We start from the raw sequence: 17,842 nt of genomic DNA, 5'->3' as shown, positions 1-17,842 counted from the left end.
CAGGAGGATGGACTAGAGATACCCCGCAGTTATTCTATGACTCTATAATATTCTCAGATGTGGAAAAGTCATTTTGCAGAAATTGTAAATAAATATTTCAAAGTGAACTCTTCTTCCTAGCCAGTTAATCCCTTAGATAGCAACTGGAACACAAATTTCCAGTTAGTTAGAACCTTACTTTCCAACAACTTGGAGCCTGCTAAAAACCACACCTCTTTTTGCCATCTAAAGAAGGGAGATTTGAAAAAATTTTGATCCTTTTTCAGACACTTCAGCTAGCCTCTCTTCATGCATTTACTATCCAGAAATGTTTAGAACAAGCTGGACAAATTTATTTATAAAACTGTTTTTCTTATATGGCTTTCCAAGAGGCTAAGTGAGATCTTCGTGTTCACCTGGACAGAATCCAACTTCTTACTGACTGCTACTACAAGTTTCTAAGTGATCAAACTGCTGGAAAAAAAAAAGAAAAGGAAAACATGCAATTCACAGGACACTGAATGGAATATGTATGAGACAGTTAAGAATATTTGGTTTTCATTCAGTCTCAGGCAGAATCCATTCTTTTCGGGACACCATAAAATGAGTAAGAACACATCCATTAACAGAATTAAACTGCAATATAAAGCATGACCTTAAGTTCTTACTGCAGGTCGTAATTATCTATAATCTTAGACATATTACAATAGAATTCTGGAGGCATACAGGATATGCCCTACAAGCCAACTTCAGAGCAGAAGCATTTCCAACAAAACTATAGCTGTATCTCTTTATGCTAAACTGAAGACAGTCCAAACTCCACCACTGCAAACATAATCAGTTATGACAACATCCAGAAAAGGTTATGGGATAGGCCACTGCTGTCACTTATGCCGGGCCAAGCTACCTATACTACACTTGTTTTACACAGATATACAAATGTTTTCTACTAGTCATCAGCAACTGTTCTGGTACAGTGTCGTGGTTTAACCTCGGTTGGCAACTAAGCACCACGCACCAACCAGGACATACAGTCTTAAAACAAAATCTGATCACTCCTATACTGATGTAAATGCAGAGTCTTCATTAAATTTTTTCAAATTTAAACCAGTAACTATATTACGTGTTTTAACAGTAAAGTTGAATTTCAGATCTTCTACAAGAAAAGTAGAAGAGAAGAGGAAAAAAGGATTTTTTTAAAAAAGGTACATTTAAATGTGGTTTATTTTCAAACTAAGCATATTTTTTTCTTCTGTATACTCACCTTGAATTTTCTCTGGAGTTCCTGAAAACACTAATTCCACTTTGCCGTAATCAGGGAAACGGTCATCTGAAAACAAAGGATAGTATTTCAGCAAGCTATCTCCCAGGAAAGCAGTTCCAAGGCGCTTAGAAATCAGGATTCTCTACAGCTATTAATACACGTACCCTCGTCACCCTTCCCTTCTCACTTGCAGTTTAGCGGTTTGCTTCTGTAAGAGCCACATTCTTTGCCCCACACATTCTCCAGAAAAGACCACGGAAGTGTCAGCTGGAGTTTTGTTTACTCCCAAGAACAGTCAAAAGCAGAAGAGTTGTACAGTTCCCAAACCTCTCTTTAGACAAACATGGCTGGCTTTGGCTTTTAAAGGAAAACACACCCAGGAGCAAACTAAAATTGTTCTCTATATTGGCTAAACTGCAATACTTGACCACAAAAGTTTTGTGTAGCCATATGTTGCAGGAAAATATGTTTGATTTTAGTTTGCTAGTTACATAGGGTGAGGGAGTTACAATCCTTCATATAAACATAAAAATAAAACTGAAGTAATAATTTGGAAAATACAAAGACTAGCACAACACATATTCAAATATGTCTGAAAACTTTGCCTCCATTTTTGGATATTCTGAAGCATACTAAAAGATCTCCATACTCAAGCAGACTAGGTCACAAACACAGTGTCAGACTTTGTGACTGTTTTCATCAGCCAAAAAAGAGATCGGCTTAGCTCATCTTATTTCCTGTAATGGTGACTAACAGAGTCACCATTTTAAACAAATGTCTGTTGTTTTTACAAATGGGAGAGGAGGCAATAAGGCCTATATAGGAGTATCTGAATTATTCTGACAAGTTAACTCACTTGAAGAGCTTTTCTTCTCATTGGGGGTTTACCTGTTACGTGCTATGAGTTAACTTAATAGAAAGCAGTCTCCCTTTCCCTAAAAATAGAGATGGGGAAAAAAAAAAAAAGAATCCTTTTGAAAACAGGTCCTGAAGATGATCATCACATGCACAGGCACACACATGCACCCACACACACATACGCATCCAACTAACCACAGAAGGCAAGTACCTTTGTTGGCATTGTCCAAATCCTCTTTACCAAACACCAGGCCATGTCCTTGAATAGCTCCAGTGTGAAACTGAAGGCGAAAAACCACATCACGAGTAGCTGACCGGTATTTTTTGTGATAACACTTCAGCTAGAGAGAAAAACATGTCGGGAAGTAATTTCTTATGAATCTGAACAAACGTGTGCGTATGCATTAGTTGCTAAGTAAAGCAGCCACAGCGCAATTTACTGCAGACACCTCTGATGTTGTAACAAGCAGGGGATGCATTATTCAATCCTTTAAAATTATACAGGCCCAAGGCAAGATAGTTCTGGATGTGTAAAAATAATAATTACTATTTTCATCACTATCAGTCACCAATCAGTAGATTATGATTCAGAACCACAACATTTGTCAGTACAATGTTGGAATGCTGACTTGTATCCATACTTCTTCATGGCACCAAATTAATGTAAAACTGAATTATAGCACACCCATTTCAAAATAACTGAAGAATATGCACAGTTTTTAGAAGAAAGCCCACAAGCTGATTACATCTATTTTAGAACTTTTCAAAAACCTACTCTAGTGATGATAGGACCTTGTTTTATTTTACTATGGGAAGTTGGTAGTAGTTTTGACACCTTGGCTAGAACAACACAGAACTCTCTAAAAATAACATCTAGTATGATTTTCAGCAGCTAAAGGTGAACACAATACACCCACTCTCTACCACCACCTTCCCTTAGACTAGACCTATGGATATTTTACCTACTAATTCTCTGAGTCAACTGTAATACAAAGCCACTCATCATTCTCACAGGAATACATAAAAATTTTGCTAACCTTAGTCACAGGACTGAAAATTTTGTGATATTATCCTGATGATATCAGGATTTTACGAAAAAGATGTTACTGAAATGTATTAAAACAACAACAAAAATCACGTTTTTTTAAGGCAGACTGAGAAAAGTGTTCTAGACAGAAAATACTGAATAACTGAAGAGCAAACAGTTATTCAAACTGAAGTAATACAAGAAAGATGTAGGGGTTTAAGAGGGATGCTTCTGAAAGTTGGGATTAAAACATAGTTATGAAATTCTTCTCACTACAGGATTTGAAAAGTCCAACATATGCTGTTGCTCTCTACCCTTCATTAGAGTAACTCCATGATGCCTTAAATTTCAGAAGTTAATCAGCACTGACCATGTACATGGCACATAGGACAACTTCTGAAATATTTCAGCCCATATACCAGAGATGGGTTTTTTTTCAGGTACTCTCTATGCAAACCAGATATTCCTAACCCTTTATAAAGGCTGGGAGATGCTCTACACAAGTAAGCATTATTTTATCTGAAAGTAAGGATGTGGGGTTGTTTGGTTTTTAAAAGCGAATCCCCTACAGCATAGTGGTAATACCAGGTAAAATAGTATTTCCTTCTTATTTTAAACAGTGCTTTACACCCACTAAAATTAACATAGCGTACAAACCCCTACCTGTTGAAGGGATCTATTTCCTTTTAGTCCAACACAACTACCAGCACCATTTTGCTAGAACCATGGCCATAAGTCAGTCCCTTAAATTACCGAAATATAAGGTAGGGGAAACAGTTAGACTGCTTGATTCGAGAATAAATAAACGCTCATTCTCCATTAAGCCCAGCAACTCTATGTAAAGGCAAAACTCCATCATAAAGGATGAAAACTGCAAGTTTGCCCAGAAGTGAAAAATGGACAGAAAGGGGATTAAGCAAGCCCCTGATAAGAGATACTAGAACTAACCTGCTCCAAAATGTATCATCGTCCTGAAAGTTACTGAGTAACTATGATAATTCTATTCAATTATATTATGTGAGCAAAAGGAAGCTTGAAAAGACTTAAGAGCTTCTTTAAGTTTATGCACATTCCTCCACAATTTTGTGTTAAAACATTATCTTCTTTAGCTGTTTAAACAATCACATTATTTTTACATGTGGATCATACATGAGTTTCTGAAGATGCAGATGACTAAATACTGAACAATAGATTTTATCCTCTAACTTGTCAAGAGTTTTGGCTTCACACAGTTGCTGGATTTACTCAGAATCTACTGTCTTTTGCATGATCGTGTTTACAAAAATGCTGAAGCTGGGTCACTTCAGAGAACTTCCTACTTTCTACTTTCTAATTCAAAGTAATAGCCTGGAATAATTTTCACTTAGCATATCCTAAACAACTTACTTACACAGAACTGCAATTGTTTATGAAAATCTGGCCTTTCTTACAATCAGTAACAGTGTACATCTATACCCAGGATACCGAAAACATCTTCTAGTGCTCAGTATACATAATAAGCTTTCAATGAAATCTAAACTTAACTTTGAATTCTGGCTCCACTACCTTCTGATGCCACATTCAAGAATTAATGCAAGCCACTATAATACACTGGGAAATACCTATATGCATTTACCGATGTCAGTGCAGCTTTTCAACAGCTGTGGTTGTGCTGTACCACCACATACTATTTACATTGTGTTAACAAATTCTCTAAACCTAAGAGAAGCAAGTCTTCTTTTTTTTAAACCCATGCACTTCAAGTGGTTAAACCTTTTGGAGTTGGAGGCTGAGCATCCTATAGATTTTCCTTTTTCCTGAAACCACTGATGTTTTTGTTTAGACATAGTTAAAAAATACTCAAAACTGAAGTGAAGTCTTTGTTTAGGAAATACTACCATGCTGAATAAGACACTGGCTTGCTCAGAAGAATTAACTCCAATAATAGCATGGAATTAATGAAGTTGATCTCCTTTAAAATGATGCAAGCATTACTGAAAAGCTATGTGCTCATTTTTCATTTTAAACACATATTTGAGAGATACGGAATTTGTCTCAGACTGATTTCTTTTGTGATCTATTCCATATCCTTAGGCAACAGCAGTCATAGAATCATAGAATAGTTTCGGTTGGAAGGACGTCTAAAGGTCATCTAGTCCAACACCCCTGCCGTGGGCAGGGACATCTTCAACTAGATCAGGTTGCTCAGAGCCCCACCCAACCTGACCTTGAACATTTCCAGGGATGGGGCATCCACCACCTCTCTGGGCAACCTCTTCCAGTGTTTCACCACCCTCAGCGTAAAAAATTTCTTCCTTATATCTAGTCTAAATCTACCCCCCTTTAGTTTAAAGCCATTCCCCCTTGTCCTGTCGCAACAGGCCCTGCTCAAAAGTTTGCCGCCATCTTTTTTATAAGCCCCCTTGAAGTACTGGTAGGCTGCAATAAGGTCTCCCCAAAGCCTTCTCTTCTCTAGGCTGAACAACCCCAACTCTCTCAGCCTTTCTTCATAGGAGAGGTCTTCCATCCCCCTGATCATTTTCATGGCCCTCCTCTGGACCCGCTCCAGCAGGTCCATGTCTTTCTTATGCTGAGAGCTCCAGAGATGAATGCAGTCCTCCAGGTGGGGTCTCACCAGAGCAGAGTAGAGGGGCAGAATCACCTCCCTCGACCTGCTGGCCACACTTCTTTTGATGCGGCCCAGGATACGATTGGCCTTCTGGGCTGCGAGCGCACATTGCTGGCTCATGTCCAGCTTTTCATCCACCAGTACCCCCAAGTCCTTCTCGTCAGGGCTGCTCTCAATCCCTTCATCCCCCAGCCTGTATTGATACCGGGGGTTGCCCCGACCCAGGTGCAGGACCTTGCACTTGGCCTTGTTAAACCTCATGAGGTTCACACAGGCCCACTTCTCGAGCTTGTCCAGGTCCCTCTGGATGGCATCCCGTCCCTCTGGCATGTCGACCACACCACTCAGCTTGGTGTCACCTGCAAATTTGCTGAGGGTGCACTCGATCCCACTGTCTATGTCATTGAGGAAGATATTAAACAGTACTGGTCCCAATATGGACCCCTGTGGGACACCACTCGTCACCAGCCTCCATCTGGACATTGAGCCGTTGACCACTACCCTCTGGATGCGACCATCTAACCAATTCCTCACCCACCGGACAGTCCACCCATCAAATCCATACCTCTCCAGTTTAGAGAGAAGGATGTTGTGCGGGACCGTGTCAAAGGCCTTATAGAGGTCCAGATAGACGACATCTGTATCCCTTCCCGTGTCCACTGATTTAGTCACTCCATCAATGTCCTCTGACGAGTAACAAATCTTCCTGAATTTGAAACTGTCCCAAACCTCCAGACTATACCAATTTATAACAGTGTACTTAAAAATTGTTTCTCTGTTTTTCAGTGAAAGAAAGGAAGAATAATATACTAAACTGAATGGGGAGGAGAAATAGGAAAGGGAGAAGGAGGAAGGATAATAAAAAAGATTATTTCAAAAGAAAAAATAAAAGAAGGGGGGAAAAAAAAAGACTCTCATACCAAGGACCCCTTACATTGAGGTCCAACATTTCTCAAAGTAGTACATAAAATAAAAAACCATTCTGAAACCTACTAGCAATAGACCAGGAATACTTTCTGACAATACTTCCCCCCACCATTCATTACACATGTTCTTCTGTCCTCTTAGTTTAACAAATTGAAAGGCATGGGAACTATCTTTCTTTACTTTCTCTGTGCATAACTGTGTATGACAAGCAAGAGAGAAAGCAGAGAAATTTAAAATGATAGCACTGCAATTCAACCATAGTTATGCTTTGCACACAGGGAATCACACGCACTATATTAGCACATATAAATTGCTTTCTAAATACTGCATGTGCTTGTAGAATCAGAAATTTTTTATTTGGTATAACACCTTTTTGAGTCCCAAAACAATTTAGAATTAGTTAGGTATTTTCTTTACAGCATATAGTTTCATGATTGTGCACGTTGCCTGCCAAGTTACAGGACAAGGGTATTTTAATGCCGAGTTACAAATACTCTACAAAGCAATTTTTATAAAGAAAAGAGCAATTACTATAACAGGCCTTACTGCACTTGGTGATGCTATGAAATGGGACTGCTGAGAGCAATTGTTTTGGCTCCTAAAAACCTTCTAGTTTGAGTTTTATAGGAATTTTGATTCCTATAAATGATGATGACTAACTTAATAACCTATTTTGTAGTATGTCTGCAACCATTTGCTCAATTTATTTTTTTACAAGAATGCAAAACAGGTCAGAGACTGTAAACTAAATGGCACAGTACTAGATTTTCATTCCATACAATTAACTTACCATAATATCTCCCTTCAAAAGCTGGGCAGGGTCTATAGCAATGCAGATTCGGCTTTGATTTTCTGGCCCTACACTACTTAACAGGAGAGAAAAGAAAAATAAAATTTATGGTTTAAAGAAACAAAATACAAAAAAAGAAAAAAGACTATGTAATTCAGCAATTATGAAAAATAAAACCTGGATTCAAACATAAAGGAAAATGCTTACTACTTACTATATTCCAGATGTATAAACTGGTTGCATAGCCTGGTATAACTTCAGAAAAGGCCGGCAAGCTGGAAAGAAGTCAACAGAAAAGACGGTTTTGCAATTATTTTCCTTTATCTGAATATTACAACTAGGAAGCTTTATGCACATGCAGACTGTGGCACACAAGTGGCACAAAGTCGACTGTCAAAATATCCTTCAAAGCAAAATTGGCTTTGACAGATTCCTTTTCCCCCAAAAAGTATTTGATTGTATTTTATGAAAAAGTCACTTTTTCCTAATCTTCAGACTAGTTCTGAATTGAGGAGGAGGGAATTTTAAAGGATTCCGGTAAGGAAAGAAAGAGGGAACTCTTTGTTCCTTATTAAATGTCTGTCTGCCTTCCTTCCCACTTTTTCTGCAGGAAAACAAAATTATTAAGGGAAGAAAGAGAATGGCCAAAACAAAACAAGAAAAAACAAAACCAAACCCCAAAACAAAATAAAAAGCATTTTAAAAATTAAACAAAATATTTGATCTACAGTTTTGTTTCGCAACAAGTAAGTCCCTTAAATTTCTTAATACAACAAACAATACCGTGTCTTTATTGAAATAGTTATTTTACAAATAAAACCAGACTAAACACAATGACAATGAAGCATTGCAAATTCATGCTGATGACATTTCAAAAGACAGGTGCTATTTAACTCTCGGATGATAAAAATACAGAGTTATACTCCTTTACTGTGCTCTAGCACGTATCTTGGTTTAGCATTTTAATTTTAAAGCCACTTATACTAACAGGCCACCTTAGAAGCACACCATATCCAAATGGTTTTTCTACAGAAAATCCAATCTCAAAACAGAAAAGAGATTATACTTATGATTATGTTTATTTCCTAAACAAGGAGGAAATTACTGTGAAACCTGACCAGGTTCTCAACTCTTTTGCAGAGACTGGTACCACAACTGTTCAGAAACTAGGCAGACATGAATAGCATCAACATTTAACAAAGGACAAGAATTTTATTTCATCTGCTGTAATTTTTACTCTTAGGATATTTCTCTTCTCCTGGTTCTTTTATCGGGAATATTTGGACTGCTAGCAAGGAGCATGAACTCTACTTTGAGATTCATGCAGGCTTTCTAGAAAGCTCCAAAATAAAACAAGACTGTGAGCCTACACTTGGATAGGAAAAGTTAGGTAATTTACCTCCCCCAGCATCGAAGCTTGGGATGCCATGAAGGATAACATAGTGCAGGAAAAGAGGGGTTGCATTCATTTTCACAGATCCAGATAGAAGGCCACTTAAGAACTGCACATATCTAAAAATACAAAATTTATCTGAATTCAATAAAAACAGTAATGCAATCATATCAGGGAAATACATTCTTTACACATTAATATTTCTAGGCCATGGGTAACAAATAGCATTGTGACATTACACATAACTCCAAAAGAATAATCTTCACAAAACAGCACGAAAAGACAGTTTAATTTACCATTTTATTAAATCCATGGCTGTTACACTGCTATTGTTGATGTCTTCATTTCGGTTATTTACATCAATACTCTAAATAAGAAAGGAACTAGCAGAGATAGTAAAGTCAAACATTTTGGTATACATTTCTAGTTGCAACTGAAGGTCTCAATTGGCTTTCACAGCAGCATGACATGGGTCCCATTCCATCTACAGTGAAGCACACTGCATTAAAACAAGAGCAAGAAGTACCCTTGCTAGAAATCTTAGCATTAAAGCCAATGCAGGCAAATAACATCTTGAAAATGAGAAGCGATCTCATTCAGCACCAAACAGAGGAAAACTACCATAGCAACGTGAAAATCATTGTATTTCTGCTATTTAATACCTGGTTTGGTCACAAGCTCACGAACAAGTACATGCAAGCGAACATCACTGCAGTGTGTGTTAAACAAATTCCTCCTATCTCCTTAAATAACCAAGGGAAATCAGTCTCCTTTAATTTTTCTACTGGATTTGAGTCCCTGTTTCTTCCATGCCCATGACACAACCTTCATTCAACTTCACTCTCAGGAATGTACAGAAAAAAGAAAATCACCTCTTTTTCCCCCTTTACTCACAGATCTCTAACCGATCCCTTACTGCACGCTCCTGGTAACACAAGGACTAAAGATATCCTGCCCAGTGATGACAGCTTTACTACCCCAGAATGGGGGCTGTGGTGGTTTAAAATAGGTTTCATTTTATAGACACCTAGCAAAGTTCACTTTATTTTGAAATGTTAAGAAAAGACAACTTTGCTTTTTGGTTTCCTCCTTCAGTCTTTCTGAAAATATTTGGTACATCAAAAGCACAAATTTACAAATTGTCACACCTACGTGACAAAAAACAGTGTGGTAAAACATTTTGTCAGTGACCTCTCAGTCTGAATATTTTCTCTCTACCACTACCTGTTTTTAATTATTCCAAAAATTTGACTGAATTTTTGAACACCTTTCTCAAGGCAGTGCATTTAAGATGCTTATAGGCACTTTGGTTATTTTTGAGTAGCATGTTCAAAGACTTATCCTGAAGGTTTATGAGAAATTTTTAAATATGAAGCATCTGTATCTGCACTTCTTATTCAGGCAAACCTTCATCTGCTTATCTGAGAACAAGTATCCATTTTAAATATTGTCAGAATGGATTCAGAATAGGACATCTGGTCTATAGTTGCTTTTCTTGCCACTGTTACAGCATCCAACTAGCAGTGGGGAACAGCTAAGTGATATTTTCAGGACTGATGCACTTAATGGCCACAATTTATTTTTTTCTGGACAAAATCTAGCGGAGAAAAGGTTTCAAAATACAAATAATGGGTATATTTTCAAATTTTATCATTTTGATATTCATCTAAATTATACCTGTTTATACATCAACTGGATTTTAACAAGGACATTGTTAATTAATTATCCAAGAATGGTTTCAGAGAAAAAGCACATTAAAAAGGTGATTCAAGCCACTAACTGATCAAAATGGGATCAAAAAGGATTATAAAATTACCCAAAAATATTACAAAGTTGGTTTTCCTTTCTCTGCAATAGGATCAGTAGCCACTGCCAGGCCAGGCAAAGGTAGGAAAGGCCAGGTTCAGGAGGAGAATAGTTCTGACAAATGGTTTGGAGAACCTCCTCTGTTCTCATGGGGAGTGGCACTCCAAAGTACCTGTGTGCGCAGGTGTCTGGAAGACAGTAAGAGCAGCTCAAGTTCCGTACTGCTGAGCAAAGATGCTAATTCCACCAGTCAGGAGGTGAACTGAGTTTCTCTGAGACTTTCCTCCCTGCCCCCCAGAAGAATTAAGCAAGTGTCCTTGAAGAGAGTAGGAAAGCTAGATACCACCATTTACATCTATTTCATCTCTATCTTTAGGGCTCTCATACAGATCACCTGAGTCAGTAGCTACTGAAGCTTCCGTCAACATGGTTGTAAAAACTGCCCTGATGCACAATTCACAGAGGCTGCTGCGAGCGTCCCTGGCTCTCATGGAAATACGCCTGCTGCATAAGGCTTCTTGATGGGAAGATTAAGAACATCTATTTCCTTTTACTCTTACAGTTCACACTTCTCTATCTGGCAGGCACCACTCTCAAATCCTTATTATTAAAATGAAATACACCTACATGCATTGGAAAAAAAAAAAAAAAGAGGCCAGTAAACTTCTAGTTATGAAAAGTTTATTCCAAGTCTAATGGAATGCTATGTTACTATTTTTCAAATGAAAAAGAGCTATGCAGGTCACCAAATGGGTTCAAGAAGTAACGGAAAAGTTTTTCTTATTTAGAGATTAACAGAACCAAATGCCTTATGCTCGTCATTACTACTTATTTTTCTAGTTTAATTACTAGCAAAGCCTTATCCATTAAACAACTTCTAAAAAGCCTACTGTATAGGTGCTGATTAAGACCAAAACCAAAGATTAATTTGTAAATCAAATCCAGCTGATATTTTATGTTTCTAAAAGAAGATTCACCTATATCACAATTACTTGTCTAATGGATATCAATCTCTTTTGGTACTGAATCCTTCATTACCTCTTGTCAAAATGAGGTAAATAACAAACCCCAGAACTATTCATTTTCCAAACTGCTTACTTTGAGTCCTAACTCAACCTTATTCACGCAGACAGACTGAAAAGGTAAGACATCCAGATAGACAGAATGAATAATGCATGCTCTGACAAACATTTACTAGCATGGACATGGGGCAGACGCATAACCTGCAGATCCTCCAAACAAGTGGTAATAGGATCTTTATTGCACACTAATCAACACACATTCCATATACATCATTTATGCCACAGAAAAATGAGTTTATTATTATCTTGGAGCAATCAAGAAAATAGATTGTGACATCTCTTTTTGTTAACAAACAATACAGTAAGAACACATGTAGATAACTGTGGTACAAAAGGTCTTATCTATCTTGAGCTACGTGCAGGAACTGAAGGAGAGATCTCATCAATCAAGGAACATTAATATAAGATAAAATGCTGAGAGTTCAGGAATCACTGGAGGATCCTGTGGAAATAGCCTTCACGTAGCAGGAGAAGGAGTAAGGGATGGGGGCAGAAGATAACGACATTTCTTATTGGTATGAATTAAGAGACAAATTAAATACCTTCTTTGGGATGGCTGCATTAAAGCTGAAACTTTATCATCAAAGAATTTCTTCATAGCAAATCTGTCTAGAGCCTGATCAGCACTGTCAAAACAGAGACACAGATACCATGTTATTCCAGTTCAGGGTTATCTTGGAAATTCAGCAGGTTACTGCTTGAAATATGCCAAAATATTCGGAAGGAAAAAGAAAAGAAAGAAGCACCTAACTAGCAACTCTGGCACTTACAGGTCAGACAAGAATGTTGTTTCCACTGACACCTTGTCATTCCACACCTTAAAGCAGTTTCCTTCCTGAGGCAAAGCACCTACTGCCTTATTCAATTAACTGGACTGCATATTTCCAACGTGAATATGTTAAAGTCATAATGCAATAAACTTTAGCAAAGCCAAGCAGCTCAGGCTGCAAAAGAAGGATACTTGCCATAATTTCCTGAGAGTGCCACTGGGGAGTTCTCTCTGCGAAACACAGATTTATTCTCTTTTTAAAAAAGAAGCAGCAACATTATGGAGATGAAAACCACTGCCTAGCTCTGACTGTAGTACAGTACATGAGGTGCAAAGGGCTAGAGGATCATTTAAGCAGTCAAATAATTCATTCAGTCTTTTGTTTCCTGTGCCCTGAGCCACCAAGGGAGAGAATGTTTAAAATAAAAGTGTCAATCTTTGAAAAAGAAATGTTTTGCATCAGACAACCACAAACTCTTCAAACACACAATTAAGGAGCAACATATTCAGAAAAATACATTTTCTTCCATTCTCTATCCAGAATGGCTCTGATGTGGGTCTTCTGCATCTGTGTGGAGGAAGGCAAGAGGGTATAGAAAAAAGAAACAGAAGTGCCAAAAATCAGTAAGAATGCTGTTAATCACATATGCCAAGTAACATGCTATGCTGATTCTGTTGTATCTATATCAGATAAAAACAATGTGTCTCAACAGATGTAGTTAATTAACATCAGGATATAAAAAAAGCAGAAGTTTCAAAATAATTAGACTCTGGAATCTCAAATTTTAAATTCCACATCTGGTTCAACCTAAATGAGTTCCAAGGAAAAAAACTGTGCAAAGTATACATATGCATATCATGCTAAAAATGGAATTTATACCTTTTCCAAAAATTAATCAGAAGTTACCAATTGTCTTGATGGGGTGCTGTATCAGGCTGTAAAGTCATGCCTTTTCTTCATGGATGTTAAAGACTACATAGTGTGTGTTTCAAATATCCTTGACCCAAAAACTCTCTTCTTCACCCAACCCATCATACATCTTCATACAACTTCACCACACTACCACCCAGAATTTAGGCAACCCACTCGTAACTAGCCAAAGACTGCTAGCTAGTACTTTACTTGTTAAAACAGTTTAGCAACTACTACAGAAGAACTCTGTTTGCCCTCGTTAAATTTGACAGCACATTATTCCTTCCTAAATGAGAAAATCAGATATTTATAACATATAGCCAAAAGGGTTTTGCATCATAAGGCTTTTTCACTAAGCATAGATTTTTTGGGATGTGTCTGCAGACATTTAGGAACTTTATTTAGTGTGAACATCCTCAAAGTCTTCCACGTACCGTTTCTGACACAGCAGCTGGCACCCTCAGCAGCAGCACCTGCAGTAATTTCTGCTTCTGTGAGGTTGCCATGTACCATTTTGAAGAGTCTTGATAATGCTAGGGATATACAAATCCTAGCTGGGAAACTTCCCCAACCTCATTCTTACAGAGAAAAGTTAAGTTTTGGCTAGGAGCTGACAAATATCCAGAAATTTAAAGGAGGGCTTCCAAACTCACTCCTCCCCTGAAACCTCACTGGAGGAATCCTGAATTTGTTTAGGGTAAAAGATGACACCTTTTATCGCTGGGCTTTACAATCACAACCAGGTGGTGTTCTGTTACGGAATTACTAAAATGTATTTATAGCCGGGTACCACCTTTAAGGAAAAGATGCAACACTGAGATCACAACACAGTACTGTTCACAACACAGTACTGTACTACCCTCACTTGACAGATTTTGTCATACACAATATTTCTCAACAAAGTATTATAAAACTGTGGCAATCACTGTCCCAGTTACTACTTGAAGATAAATATTTTTATTTTGTCAGCACATATTGGTGTGTATAATGCACTTAATTTCTTAGTCTACAATTACCTGTTGATCAGGCTTACCAGAGTGAACACAGACTATTTTTCTGAGATGCTGGTTTTACTGAAATCCATGAGTAATTTGCCATCAGCCTATACTGATTCAGGAATTAATCCACGACAGTATTGGATCAAATCTATTACTGACAGACTGGTGTGAATTCAGAACTAAATTTGATTTAACCATGGCCTTTACAGTGCATTTTTATTTTAATGCATTTATATATGTATATATAAAAGAGACCAAGAGAAAACAATTTGATTTAAAACAAAACAAAAAACCCAAACCAAAATACATTTCATCTTTTTGAGACCATTTATCAAATTTTATCTTTGTTGACATAAACTGTCAATTGACATTTCGTAATCTGAGTACTCTAAAAGAAACAATTAAAGGCAAGTAATCAGACACCTATTGTTTGAACTGACTGCAAGATAAAGTCTAGATTATTTCTTAAACTGGATTCTGCACTTTGATCAGTGTCTAGGAATTCCCTATTCAAATATTGATTCCAGATTCTAATAACTGTTTTCCTTAAGTACTTTAGGAATAGTTTCTCACTGATTCAAAAGAGGCAACTTGATGGATGTGGCCAATAGATGGGTTTAATAGAATAAAGATGGTATCATTGTATAATAATGGTTTCTTGCACATTTCTTCATTCATCTCGAAAGACCCGTTAGAGAATTTTCCTGCAGAACCATTGAATATCTCAGATTAGAAGGGACCTTAGGGTGTCACCTAGTCCAACCGCCTGCTGAAAGCAGGACCACAAGAAAACTCTCTCATGAAAGCAGGCTATTTTAAGATATGCTCCAAGACTCTTTGAGAAGAAAACCGGACAAACCTTAACTGACAAACAGTAAGCTGACAAACAGTACTACAATTAAAAGGCATCTTTTTTTGATGTTTCCTTAATTGTAAAAAATACACAATATGCATTATTCACAACTTACCTTGCAGAAACATTGGTGAAGTGCATATATGATGATATGACTACGCCTATCCTTCCTTTTCCTCCCTGCATTAGGAAAAAGGAATGATAACCTATTTAATTTATTACATTATTGGGCATTATTTTATTTAAGACCCATACTAAACAAAACTTTAAGACAGGAGATTCAGAGAGTCCTTTTGCTCATGCATCTCCTGTGTTGTTGGAAAGGCGGTAATGATGGGCAGCAGCATGTCTGCCTTTGCAAGCTGGCTGGCAAGTGACATAAACACTAAGTAGGATTTCTATGTGCATTCCTGTCAAGTCTTACTGACTGAGGAAATTATTAAAAAAAAAAAAATCTTGACCGGTAGTAGAAACATTGTATCAACTATTCTAATTTTATATTACTTTTTCCAGTGATCATCCAAGACAAGTCTAGACAATGTTGCAATTTCTGGCATGAAATACTACAAAATACCTATTTTGGAAAGCATATGAGTTTCCGACAGGTTTGGGCATTTTTACCTCCCTAGCGCCTGAGATTTTTAACAACTACTATTTATTTTTCAATGGATAATTTTAAAAATGTTCCAAAATTTTATTAAATAATTTACATGACATAAACTCAGTACAATTTACCAAGCAGTAATTCTCACAGATTTCAAAACAATTTCAGTCTCTCAGTTGATACAAGTAGTTGTATCTATCTTCATGGTTGGAAACTTTAAAGTCATTACTGAAAGGCATTAATCAACAATATGCATTACCAATTTGAATATAAAATACCTAGGAATACAATGCTCCCTTTTATTTTGTCCCATGTATGGGTCATCCTTCTGGCTGCGGTCCTGCAACTTGTAAGAATTCAATAGTGTTTCATACAGTCACAGCATTCTGCCTGCAAGCAATTCAGGACTAGGGACTATACAAACTGACTCAAAGATAAGTTTTGGTCCTATTATCACCCTCACTCTATTCAGAGTAACATTTGCCAGTGATACAGAAAAGGATTTGCCTCGAGTGTCAGCAGCACAGCTACCAACTCAGTTCTGAATTCATTTTATCTGTATTTAATTAAGGCTTCTCTTTATTTCTCTTCATTGTAGCTTTGCTGTAAGGCACCACAATGATGCTGGCAGTTAGAACCTGTCAGGAGTACCCAGGAAGTACTTAATGCCCTCATTTCCTACGACCATACGACAGTCTAAAGGGATGAGCTGTGATATGTTGCCTATACTTCTCCCACAACAAAATCCGTGAATGTCACAGAACACGAAGAGCTGCTAAAGAATTTACTATTGAGCTGGAAAAACCTCAAGCTTCTAAATACGCTCACAGAAGTAGCACTGACCTCTGAAGGAAACGAACTAACATCACTGCATGCTATACCCAGAGCAGAGGCTAGAAACAGTTATCATAAAAGGCAATATATTAACAACCATGCAAAGTCAGTGGATTTAAGCTTACTTAAATCAACTGAAGATTTAGCACACTGTTTCCAACAGCGAAAACAGATCAAACTTCTTTTTTTATTTTTTAAAATGAGTAAGAATAAAGGACAAGGTTTTTGAAAATGAATACAAACTGACAGGCGACGTGTATACACAAAGCTCACTTACTCTGCAATGGATCACCACCACACGTTGAGGATCACTGTTCAGCCACGACTCCATAGCCTTGCAGATGGTGCATACCTTATCGAGAGGCGGAGCATGGAGATCAGGCCACCCCACATCCATAATCTGCAATTAAACAACTAATATTCACAAGAGACACCTTGACCCTAATACGACATATTAAAATCTGGCTTCAAATAACTGTGATGGTGAAGAGTCTCCACATTTTTGCCAACGCCAGATAATCATGTCATTCGAATGCCATGATGAAACTAAAATATGCTTACAGGTCTCTTAAGGGGAAGAAGGGGATTTGTTTGGGTTTTTTTAAGATACTAGTACTTTTATAAAAACAAACAAAAACACACCAACCACTCACAAGTACAACATTTCTAAAGATCTTCATTTCTCAAAGAATTTTCAATTAGAAATCCAGGTATTTTATAACAGTAAAATATTCAGAAGGTCAAAAATAGAACAAAGAATGTTAACTGGCCTGGTCCAGTATTTTGTGATTGTTTTTATTTAATTTGCAATTTATTTCCTTCATGTGCAACAGATTTGACATCTCAAAATTTTGTTCATATTTTCTATTCAACTTTAGTCACTATATAATACTGTTTACTCAATCTATTATTATTTTATGCATATTTAACCTTAACAAGACCAGTAACCATGAAAAACTTAAATCCTTCATAGAATCATAGAATCATTAAGGTTGGAAAGGACCTCTAAGATCACCAAGTCCAACCATCAACCCAACACCACCATGCCCACTAAACCGTGTCCCTAAGCGCCTCATCTACATGTCTTTTAAATACCTCCAGGGATGGTGACTCAACCACTTCCCTGGGCAGCCTGTT

General features: G+C 37.3%; 1 protein-coding gene across 1 annotated transcript in view; it reads right to left on the bottom strand.

The window, feature by feature from the left end:
- The window catches only part of TNS3 (tensin 3), a 191,723-nt gene that overhangs the window by 105,040 nt on the left and 68,841 nt on the right, over positions 1-17,842 (bottom strand). Inside the window, 8 exon segments of the mRNA XM_009332357.1 lie at positions 1,244-1,309; positions 2,313-2,442; positions 7,454-7,529; positions 7,668-7,728; positions 8,853-8,965; positions 12,277-12,360; positions 15,383-15,447; positions 16,983-17,105. Coding sequence (XP_009330632.1) covers positions 1,244-1,309; positions 2,313-2,442; positions 7,454-7,529; positions 7,668-7,728; positions 8,853-8,965; positions 12,277-12,360; positions 15,383-15,447; positions 16,983-17,105 — 718 coding nt within the window.

The sequence above is a fragment of the Pygoscelis adeliae genome, unplaced genomic scaffold (assembly GCF_000699105.1).
Source record: "Pygoscelis adeliae isolate BGI_AS28 unplaced genomic scaffold, ASM69910v1 Scaffold119, whole genome shotgun sequence".
Classification (NCBI taxonomy): Eukaryota; Metazoa; Chordata; class Aves; order Sphenisciformes; family Spheniscidae; genus Pygoscelis; species Pygoscelis adeliae.
Note: the sequence above shows the minus strand (reverse complement) of the source record. Positions and strands in the feature narration are given on the sequence as shown.